At 43.1% G+C, this 22,358-nt stretch overlaps 1 protein-coding gene across 1 annotated transcript; it reads left to right on the plus strand.

Annotated features, from left to right (window-relative positions):
• Window positions 1–287: 287 nt before the first annotated feature.
• Window positions 288–21,646, plus strand: ELMOD3 (ELMO domain containing 3; the record flags this gene model as incomplete). Its single annotated transcript, XM_056569200.1, is given in 9 exon segments — window positions 288–347; window positions 2,648–2,668; window positions 3,978–4,069; window positions 8,187–8,310; window positions 9,923–10,045; window positions 10,372–10,502; window positions 10,604–10,680; window positions 15,171–15,298; window positions 21,125–21,646. Coding segments are annotated over 9 exon segments (965 nt in total), but the record flags the coding sequence as incomplete, so codon positions are not given.
• Between the last annotated feature and the right edge of the window lie 712 nt (window positions 21,647–22,358).

The raw sequence follows: 22,358 nt of genomic DNA on the forward strand, positions 1-22,358 counted from the left end.
TCTCTCTCTCATTTCTATCTCTCTCTCTCTCTCTCTCATTTCTCTCTCTCTCTCTCTCTCTCTCTCTCTCATTTCTATCTCTCTCTCTCTCTCTCTCATATCTCTCTCTCTCTCTCTCATTTCTACCGCTCTCTCGCTCTCTCGCTCTCTCTCTCGCTCTCTCTCCTATCCCTCTTTTTTTACATCTAAAATTAATGGACTGCCTCTGTGATTTATAGGTTCTCTTAGAGCCTTCTTCGTTTGTCAGTCTCTGTTTTACTTAAAAAGTTCCCTTTTTGTGTTTGCAGAAAGTGAAGATTTGCTGAGAGCAGAGCAGGAATGGGACGCCTTGGAAAACATACAGACAGGTCAGTTCATGCCTGTATGATGGTGTCTGTGTTTAACTCTGGATTCAAATAATTCCATGTATCTGGAAATATGGTTGCCCAGAAACTGCTATAGCACAGTGGTCTCAAAACTGTGGACCTCCAGATATTGCATAACTACAACTTCCAGCATGCCCGGACAGCCGTTGGCTGTCCGGGCATGCTGGGAGTTGTAGTTTTGCAATATCTGGAGGTCCACAGTTTGAAGACCACTGTTCTATAGGTTATGTATGGCGTCAAGTACCGTACACACAGGAAAGCTGGAAGAATCTAAAATAGAAATAAACCTTTTTAAAATTTTCAAAATTTACAAATAATCATATGACATACTAGGGCCATTGAATCATACACTCTGGTCCCATAAATACAGTTTACCCTGTACCATATATGTCCATAAAGAAGTACTTCAATGTCAGGTAAAAAAAAAAAAGAATACTGCAGAAGCATAAAGCATTGCTTATCTGTTAGAGTACCTGTCACTGACGCCGACACCAGGAGGCAGACCCCTAGTGGCCGGATATTCAAACATTAAAAAATATATAAATAAATAAAATGTATAGATCTCCAAAGGCAAGGAGCAGCCGTAGCACACCGTTGTAGCATAAAAAGGTGAAGATTTTTATTCCATATCAACAAGCAAGTGCAACGTTTCAGCTGCCATAGCAGCCATTTTCAAGCATGAATTATATAGCTATATAATATATATATATAGAGAGAGAGATAGATAGCGATAGATATATAGATATATAAACAGGAGAATACAGCAGCACACTGCTAGCACAAAGATACATATAAAACATGAAATGCTATATAGCTATAATGCAAAAAATGAAAAAGTGAGGTACTTGGCTCACAATTTGGCAGCCAAATAGTTTGGACCATCCCACCACGGTAAGGTGACCTCATTGGGATGGCCTCACTTTTTCATTTCTTTTCATTATAGCTATATAGCATTTCATGTTTTATCTGTATCTTTGTGCTAGCAGTGTGCTGCTGTATTCTCCTGTTTATGTATATTCAGCCCAGCAGCGTGCACCTGTATGCCAGGTCCTTGCAGTAGTTTCGGTATCAGTATGTGCTGGCCAACTTATCCTTGTTTTTAGATATAGATAGATATAGATATAGTCAAACATTTTCATTAAAGTATATAAGAAATATTTTAATAGGTTTAAGGAAGAACATATTAAATTTAACGTTTAATAAGTGGCCATTTAATCCTAGTTCTGAAATCATCCAAAATCTATTTATTTTGGGGGAATCTAATCTCCTCCACTACCTTGTCCTCTCACTACTTGCTTGATGAGCAGTTGCTCAGTACTACAATTCCCAGAATACATTGCTTTCCATCACACCCCCCTCCCCCCACGCACACAGCCTCCCACAGCACTTATGCCGGTTCCCTGCACACAGTGGTTACAGAAAGTTTCTGTACACAGCCGACTAAGTCTGCAGCACCTGCTGCATAAATTTCCCGTTTGCTCCCCTGTGGCTTTGTTCCATCGTGAAGCAGCATGCTGTGAACACACCTCATGCTTCCCAAAATGCCCAATAAAGAAATATGTGTATATGACTATGTGTATAGTGCGATGATGATGTTGCTGAAGGGGCTTGGCAGAGGTAATGACATCACTCGGGGGGCGAGGCTAAAGCTCAGAGGCAAGATCCAGGCAAGGCTGCTGAAACAGCAGAGGATGGTGCGTCGTCTCGGAAGAGCGGGAGGAGCCAGGGAATTGGAGACAACACCACACTGACAATAAAAGGACTACACAACTTTCTGTCGGGTATTTTAAGCAAAAACATGCTGAAACCAGTACAAATTGCAATAACACTTGGGCGTGTTTTTTTAATACAATTTTCTAATACTGGAATAAGACTGCCCCCTTCTTTGATATCCCTTCCTGCACTTTAGGTATTGGCTAAAGATTCTCCTTACTGACTTCCCGCCGTGTCCGCTCCCTACATGCACTCTGTATATAATACTGGTAATACTGAGGACTTTTTTTTTTTTTTTTTTTTTTTTTAAGCGAATTCCTCCTGCATTTGGAGCATAAAGCTCTGCAGGGTAGTATACACATCACCGCACAGGGCATGTCGCCTGCCACATCTGGCCCTGATGGCCTTGGCACCCAAAGCTTGCACCCCTTATTCCACCTTTGGTGCCCAAACCTAGGAAAAAGCAGCTGCATAGCTTTATATATTTTATACACTTACATTTGGAAACATGTTTCTGTCTTCTATCATTATATACAGATCTAACTTTGTCTCTGCTTTTCTTTCTTTAGAGTTGTACTGTAAGAAATCAGGTATGTACAAACCGCCTCTGGACTATCTATAGATACATGACTTTTTTTTTTTTTTTTTTATTGTTTGCGGGTCCTTCTGGTTTCAATGTGATTCAATGTGTTTCTGTTCCCTAAAGATAATAGCTGGGGGGATAGCTGTAGGCCGAATCATGCATTAAGCTAATACAGTATAATCTCCCAATAGTGGACTCTCACGGGGAATAAAAAAAGGGTCCACTATTGAGAGATGTTCATTATTGGGAAAAGGGCTCAAAATTCTTCCTAAATTAGAAATACTGTCCTGTACTTCTTCCAGAGTGTAATTACCTATAAAACACAACAACAAGCAATATTACAGTAGAATCTCCCGCTTATCACCCTTGGAAACTTTTCATCCCCCCTTTTATACCCTGTCCCATCTTATTCCCCCATACATTGTGCCAAATTATCCCCCTCTGTGCCACATCATTTCTACTTGATCCCCCTGAGCCATTTCATTCCCCTTTCATTACCATCTGTGTAAATTCATCATCCCCTTCTTTATGAAGTGGCACAGGGGGATAAAGGGGGAATAAAATGGCGCAGTGGGTGGTAAAGATGGGGCGATGAATTTGCATAGCGGGCAATGAAGGGGGAAGTAAATAGCACAGGGGGTGATCAAGAGGAAATTATTTGGCACGGGGCAATTAAGGGGGGGGGGATGATTTGGCAGAGGGGAAATAAAGTGGCACGGGGGGGGGGGGGTGAATGATGTGGCCGGGGGATGTATAGAAGCAAGAGACCAATGTTTAAAGGGGTTCTCCACTGCCCTGTCTTCTGGAGCTCCGCTCGCAGCGTCCGGAAGTTTATTACTCCAGACGCTGTGTGCGGGCTTCCGTGTTCGAGGCCGCCCCCTTGTGACATCATGCCCGCCCCGTCAACGAAAATCTGTGGGAAGGGGGCGCGACTTGGGCCCCTTACTGGGATATTGGCTGTACCCCCTGACGGCGGCCCTGTGTACAAGGTAGGGCTTGTACATAAGTCTGATTGTCCCCTATTGGAAATGTTTTGTCCCCTATTGGGTGTGTCTGTGTACATTATTCAGAATGTCCCCTATTCGGAGGATGCAAATACATTAAGTCTTATGGGAATTTCAAACTGTCCACTAAGGGAGATTCTACAGTATCTACAGCCACATACATAGAGATGTTGAAGGTGATGTAGGTCCTTTGTGGGTGGCACAGGTGGTATGCCTTATTCCAGCCTTCTTTTCTGAGTTGTTGTTTTAGGTAACATTCCCATTATATCCTGATCCTATGAGATGTTAACCATATACTGTGTCTGTATACAGGACTTCTGGGGGTTCTTCCTGGACAGACGCCTTTGATATCCTTCAATGAAGCACTGCAATACTTCCAGACAGCAGACCTGTCAGAATACATGGTATGGAGCCGGCTAGATATACAAAACCAATTTATAAAAGTGCAGATACCGAACATAAAATTGTAATTATTTCCATCTGAACATTATATAGTATATCTGCAGCAGTGTTTCCAAACCAGGGTGCCTCCAGCTATTGCAAAGGCTGTCCGGGCATGCTGGGAGTTGTAGTCTTGCAACAGCTGGAGGAACCCTAGTTGGGAAACACGGATGTAAAGCATATGCCATAGGTGTGTTAGCTGTAGGTGCCACCTTTGGGACCTGTACTTATCTCAAGATCAAGGGATTATGATGCTGTGTTGTTAAGGCAACTGCTATTAACCTTCATGGGAGTAAACAATGTAACACAGCCTCTTCATGGTCCAGCACCTGGCACCCCCACTGATCAGCTGTTCGGGAGAGCCATGGTGCCCATCATATATTTCAAAGTGTTCACTACTACCGTATTTTTCGCCCTATAGGACGCACCGGCGTATAAGACGCACCGGCGTATAAGACGCACCCTATTTTTAGGTGCAAAATCTAAAAAATTAAAGATTTTGAACCCAATAGTGGTCTTCAACCTGCGGACCTCCAGATGTTGCAAAACTACAACTCCCAGCATGCCCGGACAGCCAACGGCTGTCCGGGCATGCTGGGAGTTGTAGTTTTGCAACATCTGGAGCTCCGCAGATTGAAGACCACTGCAGGAGGAGGTAATACTCACGTGTCCCCGCCGCTCCGGACCCGTCACCGCTGCCCTGGATGTCGCTCCATCGCTGTCGCCGTGTCCCTGTCGCTCTGGAACGTCTCTGCTGCCGGCCGGGTATCCTCGCTCTCCGTCGCCGTCATCACGTCGTTACGCACTCCGACGCACGTACGCAACGATGTGATGACGAGGAAGGAGAGCGCCGGCATACAGGGGATCCCTGAACGGAGAAGACACCGAGGAGGCAGGTAAGGTCCCTCCCGGTGTCCTGTAAGCACTAACCCGGCTATTCAGTCGGGCTGTTCGGGACCGCCGCGGTGAAATCGCCGCGGTGAAATCGCGGCGGTCCCGAACAGCCCGACTGAACAGCCGGGTTAGTGTCACTTTCCCTTCAGACGCGGCTTTGATCGCCGCATCTGAAGGGTTAATACAGGGCATCACCACGATCGGTGATGTCCTGTATTAGCCGCGGGTCCCGGCCGTTGATGGCCGCAGGGACCGCCGTGATAGGGTGTATTCGCCGTATAAGACGCACCGACTTTTTTCCCCCCAGTTTTGGGGAAGAAAAAGTGCGTCTTATACGGCGAAAAATACGGGTAATTCATTCATGGACACTTATTGGTGTATTTATATAGTTCACGTACAGTCTATGGTTATTATAGCTCCAGAAGTTACATAGACAGCGTACATTACACATGTATACGAATTACTACAGAAACAACAAAATAATCCCTAAAAAACATAGAACACTCAGACGAAAATGAAAACAGGCGGCGGGGGAACACAGAGTAGAGGAATATAAATATGGTAATGAAGGCACAACTGCCACACACGAATATTAATATAGTATCCACATGGATATGCTAGAATAGGCTAGTAATAACACTGGGCAATATATTAGCACGAAGTATACAGTTGATGGAAAGTAAAGTGCAAATGTGCATATATCTTCAGTACATTAATAACATGTGCCAAGGTAATAACGGAAAACGCCAATTGCACCAGAATAAGGCAATGTTAAATAGAAAACATCCAATGTGGAAATGTACAAACCACGAATAGTAGTGTGAGCTACTCCGGTGTTCCCCCACCTCACTCCAACGCGTTTCGCCCTGCTTCTTCCGGGAGTAATCACTCCTGGACGAAGCGGGGCGAAACGCTTTGGAGTGTTGATACTATATCAATATTTTTGTGTGGCATACTAATATTTTTGTGTGTGGCAGTTGTCAGCTACTCGGTGTGTAATTGTTTTGTATTTGATACCAATCATGGGTTATTTTGTGTGAATTTTCTCTATATTAAGGGCTAGGATATTGTAGGTTTTTTTTGACACATCCTAGAGACCTACAGAAAAGAAAAAATGGTCCGCACATCCAAAACAACTATTATTATCAGGTTTGCGCTGCTGGGGCTGCAACACAAATTAAAACACCAAAATTACAGAAGCACACTGCAAGCACCTAGATATTTGTATAATAAGGAGATTTTTTTTGTACTCGCCGTAAAATCTTTCTCGTAGCCTTCATTGGGGGACACCTTACTGATGGGTATATGCTCTTGCCACTAGGAGGCGCTGATACTAGGGGGAAAAAAAGTTGGCTCCTCCCTGGCAGGATATACCCGCCCACCTGCAGTGAGGTTATCCGTTTTGTCACAAAGCAGTAGGAGAAGCCAACAAAGAACATGTCCAAAGGACCCTAGAAAGGAATCCCAGATTTAAAAAATAAAAATAAAAAAATAAATAAAGTGGGTGCGGTGTCCCTCAATGAAGGCTATGAGAGAGAGATTTTACGGTGAGTACAAAAAAAAATCTCCTTTTCTCGGTCGCTCTTCTTTGGGGGACACCTTACTGATGGGACGTACCAAAGCAGTCCCCTGGGGAGGGAAAAGCCTAATCAACAGCGAAAGGGGAGTCAGTCCAGAGACCGAACCCACTCGATCGTAAGGTCTGCGGACAAGATCCAGGGCAGAGACAACCGAGCCCCATAAACTGAACTCCCAGAACACCCGTCCATGGAGAAGGACTAGGACGCCAAGGAAGAGACCGTCCTATGTAAAGACTCCAAAGCCACAGTCCATAACGAGAGACAAGAAAAGGTCGACTAGGAAGTCAGAAGGGCCGGAACCATTCCGGTTGGAGGTAGGAATCGACCCCAAGGAACACAGAACCCAACAGCACATGGCTCACGTGACATGCGACTCACGTCATTAGGAAGTGGAGTCGCAGAATATGAATATGCTAACTAAGGGGACAGCTGATGTAGAAGATGGAAAAAAGCAGGGGCGGCCAGCCGGCGGGACCCCGCCTCCTGTGCATGACTCCCTGAATTCAGAAACTTCGCCAGCCAATATTTTGGGTACCACAGCACCAATTATAGTAAGTGACCCATCTTTGGATTCCTGGTCACCCACACTATAACAGTGTATTGAGTGATCAAGGTGACAGTTTTCCTTTAAGGAGTGGACCTGTTTTCTTTATAGCAGTAATGCAATTCTAATTGGTTTATATTATACATATATCCTTGTGCTTGCAGAGTGCTGCTGAAATTTGCGTTTACATCATAGAAAAGTGTTGATTGGCTAGGGTCTGGGTGCTGGAACGAGCAGAGGAAAAATATAGATCACCAAAAAAAATAAAATAAATAAATATATATATAGAGAGACAAAGAATAAGTCAGCCAGCACTTTAGTTGATACCAAACTATTATATGGACCTGGCCTGCAGGTGCATGCTACTAGGCTAGATATACAGCAACAGTAGAATACAGCAGCACACTGCCAGCACAAGGATATAGGTGCAACATTAATATGCAGTTAAAACATGGAGAGCAGTTAAAACACAGAGGCATATTCAGAGGTGGGACGGTGCAAGCTATTTGACCGCCGGCGGAGACAAATTTGCGAGCTAAGTGCCTCACTATTTCATAGTTTCACATTTGCATCTATTACACCATAGCTGTATAGCTCTCCATGTTTTATCTGCATGTTCATGTTTCACCTATATCCTTGTGCTGGCAGTGTGCTGCTGCATTCTTTTGTTGCTATATATATATATATATCTATAGTGTGTTACTAGATCATACAGATGCCTTATGTATTTTTTGTGCCTAGATTCTGTATTTGGCTCACAAATCTATCTGTTCTGCTGCTCACTCATTCTGTCATCCACTGCTCAGAAAGGGGCATGTAGGAGGCCAGCACTGAGCCCGCCCTCACTTACCATGCATTCACTTCCTCCCTGAGTCTGTTTTGAATAACTGAGCACCTTTACCTGCTCATTCTAACCATAGTACACTTTTTTTTTTTTTTTTTTTTTTTAAATGGCATTGGCAATTTTGTAGTCATAACAAGACCTTAATGATCCCCTTATCATAAAATGCTGTCTCCTCTGTTCACAAGTCATTCTACAATGCTGCTGCTTTCTACTTCCAGAAAAAGATCCAGCCCAATGTACGACGCTCCGGGCTGTCTGCGGTTAGTCATCTACTGTTCGGACCACCCAGGCTCCATAGGGATCTACATGCAGAGAGGGACTTGGTGCTGACCATAGCACAGTGTAAGTGTATAACTTTTGGTGATCTATTGTGGCAGTGTATTATATGCCAGGTCTGGTAAAGGTTTTCTTAATAATTTATATATAATCTGATAACCAATTAAACTGCCAGTACTTATGTCCCTTAATTTATACCGATAATTCTGACAACATTGGTAAATGGATGGAGACGTGGTTTCTGGACACATACATTCGGTAAAGTGGCTTTAAAGGGGTACTCCAGTGGATAACAAGTTAACCAGAAAGTTAAACAGATTTGTAAATTACTTCCATTTAAAAATCTAAATCCTTCCAGTACTTATCAGCTGCTGTATACTACAGAGGAAGTTCTTTTATTTTTAAATTTATTTTCTGTCTGACCACAGTGCTCTCTGCTGACACTCTCTGGATAGGTTTTCTATGGGGATTTGCTCCTGACAGTTCCTGACATGGACATAGGTGTCAGCAGAGAGCACTGTGGTCAGACAGAAAATACATTTTAAAATAAAATAATTTTCTGTGGAGCATACAGCAGCTGATAAGTACTGGAAGGATTAAGATTTTGAAATAGAAGTAATTTACAAATCTGGCACCAGTTGTTAAAAAAAAAAAAAAAATACACCGGAGTACCCCTTTAAAGTGGTTATTCTTGCAGCATTTTTTGTATTCATTTGCTCAGTAAGTAGGTAGTTAAAAAACATACAAAAAAAACCCACACCTACCTTTCTCAATTCTGTGTGCCACCGGTATTATGGAGCTTTGTTGCCAGTCGCCAGAGCAGGCCTGTGATGTCACATCCCCGATCCAGGAAGCCCCGCCCAGGGTGGACCGGAGCTCCATAATACCAGCAATGTGGCATGGGAGCTGCCTTAAAGCTGGCCATACGTATTGTATAAAGGTTGCCTAAAGTCGCCAATATTGGGGAGATCATTGGCCATGTAATGCATATGTTGGATTTTAACATGCCTGATCTTTTGTCCTCAGGGAGACCTAGCAGTGGCCTTCTAATATGTTTATACCCATACGTGAAGGCGTCATGCAAGTATAGTAAATATAAAGTTATTGCATGAATGCTGAGGGGAAAAATAAAATAAAAATATTTGGCTATAAATTAGTGTGTTCAAGAACTAGCCATGAACAATACTTTATTTATTGACGTATTATAATAATAATTACTATAATATATCTTTTCTAAATGTAGGGGTCGGGGATCATGTGTCTGACCACTGGGGACCGGCCGCCGGGACCCCCACAATCACTGGCATGGCACCTCGTAATCCGATGCACGGAGCGAACTCTGCTCCGTCCCAGATGACGAGCGACCACCACGATCACGTCCCCTCCATTCATGTCTATGGGAGGGGGCGTGGCTTCAGTGTTCATAAACACTGCAGCGCCGGCTCAGAGATCACGGAGGTCCCCCCCCCCCCCCCCCCTCGATCAGCCGTGTTATCCCCTATCCTTTGGATAGGGGATAACATTTCTAGGTGGGGGGGGGGGGGGGAGGAGGAGTACCCCTTTAACCCTTTAGCCAATGGTTTGCTCAGTGAACTAGACCTTTCCTGTTTTATATAGCAGGTTGATTTGCATCATTTGTGCTGTGTGACTATATGGTGTGTTTATTTTATTTACATAGGTCCACTTGATAATGGCCAACAAGTTCATGTGCGAGTGCTGCAGACCATATACAAGAAGCTGACTGGTGCCAGGTTTGACTGCCCCCTATATGGATCGCACTGGGAGCAACTAGGATTCCAAGGTGAGATGTTGATGTGGATAGAGGGAGCCTATACATGGCATCCTGATTATTCTGAGAGTGCAGGCTGCCATTGTTTTTTGGACAACATAAAGAAATGTCTTTCTCAAGGTTCCTCATCACATACGTCATTTGTATATTTAGACCAGGGTGCCTCCGGCTGTTGTAAAACTACAACTCCCAGCATGCCCGGACAGCCTTCGGCTGTCCGGGCATGCTGGGAATTGTAGTTTTGCAACAGCTGGAGACACCCTGGTTGGGAAACACTGCTTTAGACCTTTTATTGTCATACACTGACAGTCTGAGATGCCCGCTCTCTCGCCCTGCAGGTCTGGATCCTGGCACTGATCTAAGAGCAGCTGGCTTGCTTGGTCTTATGCATCTGTTGCACATGGTGATGGACCCCAAAATACTGCCTTTGGCTCATGACATTTTCCGCCTGTCCCAGCACCACACACAGGTCTGTTATACACAATGTATAGATGGTATCACTACAACCATGCCCCTTCAGTCACACATTACACATTCATTCTGAATATAATGCTGCGTATTCTATTCCAGAGCTTCCCGTTCTGTCTCATGTCCCTTAACATCACAAGAATCTGTATCCAGGTTCTGAGAGAGGGGTGCGTGAGCAGGTGAGTGACAGCGTATACTGCTGTAGCAGAGCAGAGTTTGCTTTTTCCTTGTTGTAACACATGGTTATTGCTGTATATGTGATTTCCCTGCTGCATTCTCTTCGCTCTAAGGAGTTGGATTAAAGTTCAGCTCTGTTTCAACTTTGTAGCTATATTAAAAAAATTCCTGGGGGAAATTGAGGCAGAGACCTGCCCTAGGACTATTGTGATTTAAAGAGTACCTGTCACTAAACTTTTTAAATATATTGTTCCTTATGTTATTATAAGTTGCTGGTAAAATTCTCAACCTTTACATGTTTTTAATGTAAATGAAAAAAAACGGCCACTAGGTGGCTCTGTTCTGTTCCCTGCCGCAAGTCAAACAGTTAGTTTGGTCTCCACCCATACTTGCAGAAGTCCAAACTCAGGAAGTGCCTGTAGGGCATGACGAGGCACAGCTCTTGCAGGCAGTGATGTTGAGCCTGCTGGGGAACGCCCACTTTCTCCTGCCGGGAGCTCAGACAATGTGAGCAAGGGGAAAGGTATGATACACAGCTTTTTAAAACTCAGAGAAATGTTTAAGGGCAAGAGGGGTGTTAGGTGTAATTAGGGAATATAATCTGAGTTAGTTTAGAAAATATAGTTTGATGACAGGTACTCTTTAACCCCTTAAGGACGCAGCCCATTTGGACATTAAGGACGCAGACAATTTTATTTTTACGTTTTCGTTTTTTCCTCCTCGCCGTCAAAAAATCTTAACTCTTTTTTATATTTTCATCCACAGACTAGTATGAGGGCTTGTTTTTTGCGCGACCAGTTGTCCGTTGTAATGCCATCACTCACTTTACCATAAAATGTATGGGCAACCAAAAAAATACTACTTGTGTGGGGAAATTAAAAAGAAAACCACAATTTTGATAATTTTGGAAGGTTTCGTTTTCACGCCGTACAATTTACAATAAAAATAATGTGTTATTTATTCTTTGGGTCAATACGATTAAAATGATACCCATGATAACATACTTTTCTATTACTTTTGCGCTTAAAAAAAAAATCACAAACTTTTAAACCAAATTAGTATGTTTAAAACCCCCCTACTTTGAAGAACTATAACTTTTTCATCTTTCCGTATAAGTGGCGGTATGAGAGCTTATTTTTTGCGCCGTGATCTGTACTTTTTATTGATACCATATTTGCTTATATAAAACTTAATACATTTTTTATTAATCTTTTTTGGAATAAAAAGTTATAAAAAAGCAGCTATTTTGGACTTTTTTTTTTTACGTTCACGCCGTTCACTGTATGGTATCATTAACATTTTATTTTAATAGTTCAGATATTTACGCACGCGTGATACCAAATATGTATATACAATATTCTTTTAACACTTTCTGGGGGTGAAATAGGGAAAATGGGACAATTTACGTTTTTATTGGGGGAGGTGTTTTTTCACATTTTCTTTCTTTACTTTATTTTTTTACTTTTATTTTTACACTTTAATAGTCCCCATAGGGGACTATTTAAAGGAATCATTCTATTGCTAATCCTGTTCAGTGCTATGTATAGGACATAGCACTGATCAGTGTTATCGGTCATCTTCTGCTCTGGTCTGCGGGAAGGCAGATCAGAGCAGAAGACGCCCGGAAGGCAGCAGAGGCAGGTGAGGGGACCTCCGGCTGCCGTGCAGGATGATCGGATCGCTGCTGGCGATCCGATCATCCATTTAGGTGACCGCGATGCTGCAGATGCCGTGATTTGTATTGATCACGGCATCTGAGGAGTTAATGGCGGACATCTGCGGGATTGCGGATGTCCGCCATTACCGGCGGGTCCCTGGCTGCGATCAATAGCCGGGACCTGCTGTGCATGATCCGGGCATCGCTCAGATACCCGCGGTTATGCTTAGGACGTAAATGTACGTCCTGGTGCGTTAAGTACCACCTCACCAGGACGTACATTTACGTCATTCATCGTTAAGGGGTTAAAGACTGCTTTGTCCGAGGTTCCATAGACTTGCATGGGGCTTCCTGTAAATACATATCTAGATCGCAATAGTCTCAGGGCAAGTCTCGGGCTCACATGTTCCCTGCAAATTTTTAAATTCTGAACCAAAACACAGAGCCACATTGTAAACTACAAGGCCATCCTGTGATAAATAAATGGAGGCTAACCACTTTGGATCCTTCTTATGTTGTAATCTCAGCATGAAGCTTTTGGGTCCATGAAAACTTAGTAGCTTTTCCAATAGCAAAAAGTATTCCATGGATTCTGTGGGAGCGCTGGAGATACCTGAGCGCTATATTCATGTATCTCTGGCACTCCCATAGACAGTGGATAAAGCGCATGCCAAACTACTGCTTCATGCAGCGGGGAGAAACTGGGCCCAGTTTTATAGGTCGTGAGGGTTCACAGAGGTTGGGACCAACGGCGGTCTGGGCATGCTGGGAATTGAAGTTTTGCAACATCTGGAGGGCCACTATTTGGAGACCACTATCCCAGAGCATCGCACTACCTCCGCAGGCCGCATCTTCTTCCCACCTTGGTGGCCTCCTATGCACAGGAGCCTCCCGTTTCCTGCTGCTGATCTTTTCGGTTTGGGTGCACTAAGTAATGCCAAACCTTGACCTACAGTTTTAACCCGATAACGACCATGAACGTCTGTGCTCGTCCAATGGCCGTTACCGGGGTATGACGAGGGCTGCTGACTCGAGCCTGCGTCATACCGGCCGGCCCCCAGCTGATTCCTGTAGCTGGGGGCCGGCGTTAATAGCCGATATGTGGCGATTGCCGGGGCTGGCTATTTACCCATTAGATCGCCGCTGTCAAAGTTGACATCGGCGTCTAAAGGTGCATGTATCCAGTCCCTGGTGGTCCAGAGGGGTGGATTGCCCCACAAACCCCAACCCCCCCCCCCCCGCAGCGTGATTGCGGGGACAATCCACTACTGAGGTAGCCTGAGGGCTTACCTCTCCTGCTGCGGCGGCTCCGGTGCTCAGAATGATAGAGCCTGGCAGCGCCAGACTTTTTCAATCGAGCGCAGAGAACACAGATTAATGGGATTGTATGTAATCCCATTGATCTGTATGAGGAATCAAATGATTCCTCCTAAAAGTCCCCTAAGGGGACTAAATGTGTAAAAAAAAAAAAAAAAAGTTTCAAATTAAAAACACACACCCTTCCTTTAAAAGTTTTTAAATCACCCCCCTTTTCCCAAATTCCATATAAAAAATATATAAACATAATAAAAATAAACATGTGGTATCGCCGCGTGCGTAAATGTCCGAACTCTAAAAATATATTGTAAATTAAACCGCACGGTTAATGGCGTACGCGCAAAAAAATTCCAAAGTCCAAAATAGCGTATTTTTGGTCACTTTTCATACCATTAAAAAAAAGGAATAAATAGCGATCAAAAAGTCTAATCAAAACAGAAATGGTACCGATTAAATCTTCAGATCACGGTGCAAAAAAGTAGCCCTCATACCGGCCCGTATGCGGAAAAATAAAGTTATAGGGGTCAGAAGATGACAATTTTAAATGTATACATTTTCCTGCATGTAGTTATGATTTTTTCCAGAAGTACGACAAAATCAAACCTATATAAGTAGGGTATCTTTAATCTGTAGGTCCATACCATTAAAATGATAGTGTCATTTTTACCGAAAAATTTACGGTGTAGAAACAGAAGCCCCCAAAACTTACAGAATTTAGTTTTTTCTTCAGTTTTGTCGCACAATGATTTTTTTTTCTGTTTCGCTGTAGATTTTTGGGTAAAATGACTGATGTCACAACAAAGTAGAATTGGTGGCGCAAAAAAATAAGCAATCATATGGATTTTTAGGTGCAAAATTGAAAGAGTTATGATTTTTAAAAGGTAAGAAGGAAAAAACGAAAGTGCAAAAACAGAAAAATGCTTGGTCCTTAAGGGGTTAATCATTCATCAGAATCTGGTTAAAAAGATCCTGGTTGCCTGCAACTTCCACTAGGTATAATGGTCTTTGCTGTGCACGTGCAATAGACTGAGGGACACTTACATAGACTGGTGTGAGTTTCAAACCTCTATAGAGCACAAATGTTGCAGAGAAAGGCGGCCGTGCGCCACATTTATCAAAAGTCGCATGGCCTTTGGTGAATGACCACAGAACTGCTCTACCTGCCCTGTGTTAACTTCTAAATCTGGCCCGTGCAACATTTGTGAGACTTTTTACAAAAAGTCGCACATGATAAATCAATGACCACTGCACAATGTAATCTAAATAAGAGAACTTCATGGTCAGGAAATGTAAATGTTCTAAATGAAATGTTGCACAGGGTCAGCCGGTAACTTTTCATGCAACAAATTTAGCCAAAAAAAGCAGTCTAAATGGTTTTATAAATTCTCCTCTATGGGCCTATAACTTTGGAATTTCATATAGGACTTTATTACTATAAATGTATTTTGTTTCGAGTCTGTTTGTATCAAGGACCCTAGAACACATTTGTTATACTAAATTATTCTCTTCTACTTGTAGGGAGTGTAACCGCAGACAACAGGTGTTTGCTGTTCTCAATGATCTCTATGTTGCCATCTACTTCCATCTCTACCATGTGTGGAAAACACAGAACAAAACCATCAGCGATTCTGGCTTTATCCTGAAAGGTGAGTCTTGGACTTCACGGTCAACCTATACACAGCATCTCCCATAAGTGAGTCCACCCCTCACATTCATGTCAATATTTTATTCTTTATTTTCATGGGACAACACTGAAGCAATGACGCTCTGCTGCAATGAAAAGTAGTGAGTGCACAGCCTGTACAACCGTGTACAGTGGTCCCTCAACATACGATGGTAATCCGTTCCAAACGGACCATCGTTTGTTGAAACCATCGCGTGTTGAGGGATCCGTGCAATGTAAAGTATAGGACAGTGGTCTACAACCTGCGGACCTCCAGATGTTGCAAAACTACAACACCCAGCATGCCAGGACAGCCATTGGCTGTCCGGGCATGCTGGGAGTTGTAGTTTTTCAACATCTGGAGGTCCGCAGGTTGAAAACCACTGGTATAGGAAGTTGTACTCACCTGTCCCCGCCACTCCGGACAGTCACCGATCGTCACCGCTGCCCTGGATGTCGCCGTCCATCGCTGTCGCCGCGTCCCCGGGGTGCCCCCAACGCTCCGGCAAGGCCTCTGTTTCCCCGGCATCCGCGCTCTCCGTCGCCGCCATCACGTCGCTACACACGCTGCTCCTATTGGATGACGGGACAGGGTGCACAGCGACGTGATGACGACGATGGAGGGCGCCGACGATGCAGGGGATCCCGAAGAGGACGCGCCGGAGCCCCGAGGACAGGTAAGTGATCGTCAGCGGACCACACGGGGCACCGTAAAAGGCTATCTGGTGGCAGCTGAAGCAGTCTGCGCTGTCGGATAGCCGTTTATGCGATGGCCACGACATAAAAAAAGCATCGTATGTTGATGCTGCCTTCAACATGCGATGGCCTCTGAGAGGCCATCGCATGTTGAAATTATCGTATGTCGGGGCCATCGTAGGTCGAGGGGTCACTGTATTATGTTGTGTCCCCTCAGAATAATTCAACACAGCCATTAATGTTGAAACCTTGTCATCAAAAATGAATACACGCCTAAGGGGGAATGTCCAAATTAGGCTCAAAGGGGGAAATTTATCAAAACCTGTCCAGAGTAAAAGTTGCTGATTTGCCCATAGCAACCAATCAGATCGCTTCTTTCATTTTTTTTTTTTTAAAAGGCCTGTGAAAAATTAGACGCAATCTGATTGGTTGCTATGGGCAACTCAGCAACTTTTCCTCCAGACAGGTTTTGATAAATCTCCCCCAAAGTGTCAGTGTTTTGTGTGGCCACCTTTTATTTCCCAGAACTGCCTGAAGGCTCTTGGGAATGCAGCTCACCAGAGCTTCACAGGTTGTCACTGGAGTTCTCTTCCATGATGACATCACGGAGCTGCCCTGCGGCCTAGTCTCCGAAGGGAGTAGACATGCTCTGCCTTAGTATGTCACAGTACATGTTGCCATTCGTTGTTCCCTCATGCAGGCCCAGACCATGACACTCCCACCTCCATGCTTGACTGTAGGCAAGATACACTTGTCTTTGTACTCCTCACCTAGTTGCCACCACACACGCTTGACCCCATCTTAACCAAATAATTTTATCTTGGTCCCATTGGACCACAGGACATGGTTCCAGTAACCCATGTCCTTAGTCTGCTTCTCTTCAGCAAACTGTTTGCAGGCTTTTTTGTGCTTTATCTTTAGAAGAGGCTTCCTTATGGAATGACAGCCTTGCTGACCAATTTGATGCAGTGTGCAGCATATGGTCTGAGCACTGACAGGCTGACCTCCACCCCTTTAACCTCTGCAGCAACACTGGCAGCACTCATAGGCCTATTTCCCAAAGACAACCTCTGGATATGACTCTGAGCATGTGCACTCAACTTCTTTGGTCGACCATTGCAAGGCCTGTTCTGAGTGGAACCTGTCCTGTGAGACGGCTATACGATCTTGCCCACTATGCTGCAGCTCACGGTCAGGGTCTTGGCAATCCTCTTAAAGCCTAGGCCATAATTTGTTATAGCAACAATTATTTTTTATTTTCAGATCCTCAGAGAGTTCTTTGCTATTAGGTGCCATATTGAACTTCCAGTGACCAGTATTATAGATTGTGAGAGCGATAACCCCAAAATTAAGACACCTGCTCCCCACTCACACTGAGACATTGTAACACTGAGTCACATGACACTGGGAGGGATAATGGCTGATTTTGCCCAATTTCTTCATTTCCACTTAGGAATGTTCTCACTAGAGATGAGCGAACTTACAGTAAATTCGATTTGTCACGAACTTCTCGGCTCGGCAGTTGATGACTTTTCCTGCATAAATTAGTTCAGCTTTCAGGTGCTCCCGTGGGCTGGAAAAGGTGGATACAGTCCTAGGAGACTCTTTCCTAGGAATGTACCCACCTTTTCCAGCCCACCGGAGCACCTGAAAGCTGAACTAATTTATGCAGGAAAAGTCATCAACTGCCGAGCCGAGAAGTTCGTGACGAATCGAATTTACTGTAAGTTCGCTCATCTCTAGTTCTCACTTTTGTTGCCAAGGTTTAGACATTAATGTCTGTGTGTTGAGTTATTCTGAGGGGACACAACATTATACACTGTTATACCGGCTGTGCACTCACTACTTTACATTGCAGCTCTGTGTCGTTTCTTTAGTGTTGTCACATGAAAGATATAATTAAATATAATAACAATCTAAATCTAAAATATTTATAAATGTAAGGGGTGGACTCTCTTATGGGAGATACTGTAGGTCTATGTCTCTATCTATATCTAGGCAGGATGTCTTGGAATCTCTTATCATGTGTTTTCTGTAGACTTGACACATGAATTGCAGGTATATCTCCAGTCACATAATTCCATCCTACTTTATGTTGTGGGGAGGGGGGATGAGGAATTCTATAATTCATTCCAGTTGCAGATTTCTATTGGTGAGCAGCCTGGCCGCCTTCAGAACACGACTGTACTGCACATGCCCTCAGACCTCATGTTGCTTCAATTACAACAGTCCGAGGATGTAGATTATGGTTAGGATACACTTATCCTTTAAGAATAAGAAGGTTTACAATTTATTTTTTCTCCCTCTCCCCAAAAAAAATAAAAGATTTACTGTCTGACATGGTTTCCCAACCAGGGTGCCTCCAGCTGTTGCAAAACTTCAACCCCCAGGCATGCTGGGAGTTGTAGTTTTGCAACAGCTGGAGGCACCCTGGTTGGGAAACACTGGTTTATGAAATGTGCTAATGCCAGGGCCATTGTTCAGACTTGCAGGGTCTTAATCTTGGGACTAGACCACTGTTTCCCAACCAGGGTGCCTCCAGCTGTGGCAAAACTACAACTCCCAGCATGCCCGGACAGCCAAAGGCTGTCCGGGCATGCTGGGAGTTGTAGTTTTGCCACAGCTGGAGGCACCCTGGTTGGGAAACAGTGGTCTATGAATTGTGCTAATGCTGCAGCCTCCTCCTCCATGCACTGCAATAGAAATGAGCTGCAATGCCAGGGACCCCCCTTGACAAGTGTTTTTTTTTTTTTAAATCCTGGACAACTTTTATTTTTTATTTTTGCTCTTGCGTTTCAGACAGAAGCTATTTTTTCAGACAGGTAAGTTTTCAGACACTAGCTATTTTTCCATATCACTCTACTTGAAAGTAACCACCAGCTGTCCTCTCTCTGCCTATGGACCCTTTCCGCCATTCATCTTAAGGGTCAGCAAAGGTTATTTTGCATTTCTTGCTTCTGCATATTTTCTACCGGGATTTAAAAAGGGGGGGGGGGGGGTACTCCAGCGTTAAAAATGTTTCCTCTATCCACAGGATAGAGAAAAAGTGTCTGATCTCCCTGCTGCCTGGAGCAGGGTCTGCATGCGCAACTATGCATTACCTATGAGAGCGCCAAAGATAGCAGAGTACATCACTTAGGTATCTCCGCTGCTCACATAGACAATTTATGGAAAGATGGTGCTGACCCAACGCTCAATGCACTGTGGAAATTCAGGGCCCTGTTCTAGAGATTGGACCCCCCCAGAGGTTTGACCCCCTTGATTTGACACTTATGCCCTATCATAGGGATACGTTTTTAAGCTCTTAAATTACCCTTTAAAGCAGTGGTCTGAAACTGGTTGCCCTCCAGATGTTGCAAAACTTCAACTCCCAGCATACCTGGACATGCCCAGACAGCCATATGCTGCAGCTAATGCTGGGAGTTGAAGTTTTGCAACATCTGGAGGGCCGCCAGTTTGACACCCCTGCTTTAAAGCATTACTGTAATTTAATGTCCAAAGCTTTGATTAGTCCTTAATTTGGTCAATCTGTATGTTCCGTTGTATAAAACCCTCTATATTAATAGAAAATGCCCCAAAAAGTTTGATAAGGTCTGGATGCCTTGGTTGATTTTGGGGGAGTCGTGGTCCTTTCTGAGAGAGTGAGTTCCCCACAGTGAATTACTTGGGCTGCCCTTGGGTATGAGGTTGCTGGGGTTCCCGGGATGGCTGTGTGGTGTTTGTTGGGCTGTTTACTCCAGAGACTCCATGTTTGCTCGGTCTCCGGTTTGAGATTGCCAGTTTCTGCCGATTCTGTTTGTCTATCGTATTGAGCTCTTATGATGCTCTCTGGAATGTTGTTGATTTGTTCTGTTCTGTTTACTAAAATTATAAAATACTTAAAAAAATAAATAAAAAAAAAGCTTTGATTCATCAAGGTCTTTGCGCTGAGACCCCCCCTACTGATGGCTGTATATAGCTGGTAGAAGTGCCTCAACTGTGTACTTCACTCCCCTGCTAACCGTTCAACCTGATTTTGTGCAAGACTTACAATGGACCCCCCCCCCTGCTGTAATGATTCAGAGCAGTAAGTGAGCTGGGGAAGTAAGTGCACAGCTGCACACTTCTCCCGACTATATCTAGCAATGGGTGGGGCCCAAGCACCAGGACCCCAACCAATCAAAACTTTTGACATGTCTGTGGCAAATAAAAATATTATTTTATTTGTCTTTTTTTTTATTTTTTATTAAATGACAGCGATGCTATATATTTTGTGGGACCACCATTCTCTTAACTCCTTTCTAATGATCAGTATTGGGATATTACTTTAGGATATATAGAGAGAGAGAGAGAGATCAGGCCTGTACAGTGGTATTTATTATAGGCTATTTCCTACCATTTAAAATAAATACATTTTCTCCTTTTGTTTTTTTTTCATTAAAAAGTACCTGTCACCAAATAAACTTTTCTAATCTAACTCAGGCTATGTTCATTAACTACTCCTTACACCCTTCCCACCCTCAAAAGAAATTTCAGAGCTTTAAAAAGCTGTGTATCTTACATTTCTTCTTGCTCACACAGTGCAATCTCCCAGCAGGAGAAAGTGGGTGTTTCCCAGCAGGCATGACATCTCTGAAGCCTGCTGGGGGACCACTTCCGCCCTCACATCATTGCAGTGCTGTAAAGAATAGAACACCTTGAGCTCTGTGCAGCCGTCAATCAAGCTCAGTGCAGAGAAACACTTCCTGAATTTGGACTCCTGCCAGGCCTGGAGGAGACCAAACTCATTGCATTAATTGTGGCAGGGAACAGAACAGAGACACCTAGTGGCTGTTTTTTCTATTAAATTTTAAACATATTTATGTTGATAATTTTAAAAACAAGTGAATGGGAAAGTGTCTGCTAATAACACAAGGAACACTATGTTAAAAGTTTGCTCTTTAAAGAATGTATTTCTATGTATAATTACTATATTATTAATTGTTTCCTTTTGGAGGTTGTATTATGTCTTCATTGCGCTGGCCAAGACATCCACAGCTAAACACAATGTTATTGTTATAGTAATGGATGCGAAAACACCAGTTTACTATTATTGATTTCTTTTTTCCTTTTTTTTTTTTTGTTCCTAATGTAGAGGTTGAAGTTCTTGCCAAGAAAAAGCCCAAAGACCTTTTCCGCCAGCTAGATGTACATCTCAAAGAACGGCCTCTGCCCAAGGACCTGCCCCTGGAGATCTGGACGCACCACCCTGCAGAACAACAGATGGAAAATCATGACCAGGCGGGTGGGATGTGTTTCACAGGGGTGTGTGAGCAGGAGGTACAGGAGGATAGGCTGATCTGATAGCGGGGCATGCTTTGGGCACAATGCTGATACTTGATGGCATTAAATACCAGCTATTCGCTCAGCAATTCTATCATTATCCATGTCTGCATTGAAGAAATGTAGACTGCTGTAATGGATGATGTCTGGTCACTGCTTATATAGGGCTTAGTGTATAGATCACGTGTAAAACTAAGTTGCACATCCGGTGTGATCTTAAGAATGTAAAATGCTCAGGGCTTTTGATCTAGGCTGATCACAATGCAGAAATCCTAGATGGCGCGGAGATATATATATTATCTATTATAATAAAAAAAATGATATATATATGTATATAATATATCATTTTTTTTAAATTATAATAGATATATATATATATATATATCTATTATAATAAAAAAATTAGATATATATATATGTATATAATATATAATTTTTTTTAAATTATAATAGAGATATATATATATATCTATTATAATAAAAAATGAGATATATATGTATATAATATATCAATTTTTTTAAATTATAAGATATATATATATATATATATATATCTATGTGTATATTAGAGAGAGAAAATAAAGTTCAATTTCTGTAATGGGGAACAGCTCTGATCTTTAAATAGACTGCGATTCCAAGACCAGTTCTAGAATTTTCCACCTTTTGTGATGATGATGATGATGATGATGATGATCCGCTCGCTTATATTCATGTCTGAGCCGTGAATATTCTTGGGAACTTCCATGCACATCTGGCTTACATCTCACTGGCCACCAGCAACCTGTAGATAAATGTTTGCTCGTCTGTGGAGGATTCCCATGGTTATCCTTGAGGAGTCCCTAGGGACCAGTTCCTAAAATGCTTCCTTCTCTGCAATGTGAATGTTTGGTGACCAGTTGACCTAGATCTACAGACCTGAAGCTTATAGTGGATTGTTGTTGTTTTAAACTAAACCACTCTAAATTTCCAAGTTGATGATCTTCTTATACCTTTATGTAAAAATATCTTTTTATTTTTTTATTTTTTTTTCACCAGTCCTTTTTTCT

The sequence above is a fragment of the Hyla sarda genome, chromosome 4 (genome assembly GCF_029499605.1).
Source record: "Hyla sarda isolate aHylSar1 chromosome 4, aHylSar1.hap1, whole genome shotgun sequence".
NCBI classification, from domain to species: Eukaryota; Metazoa; Chordata; class Amphibia; order Anura; family Hylidae; genus Hyla; species Hyla sarda.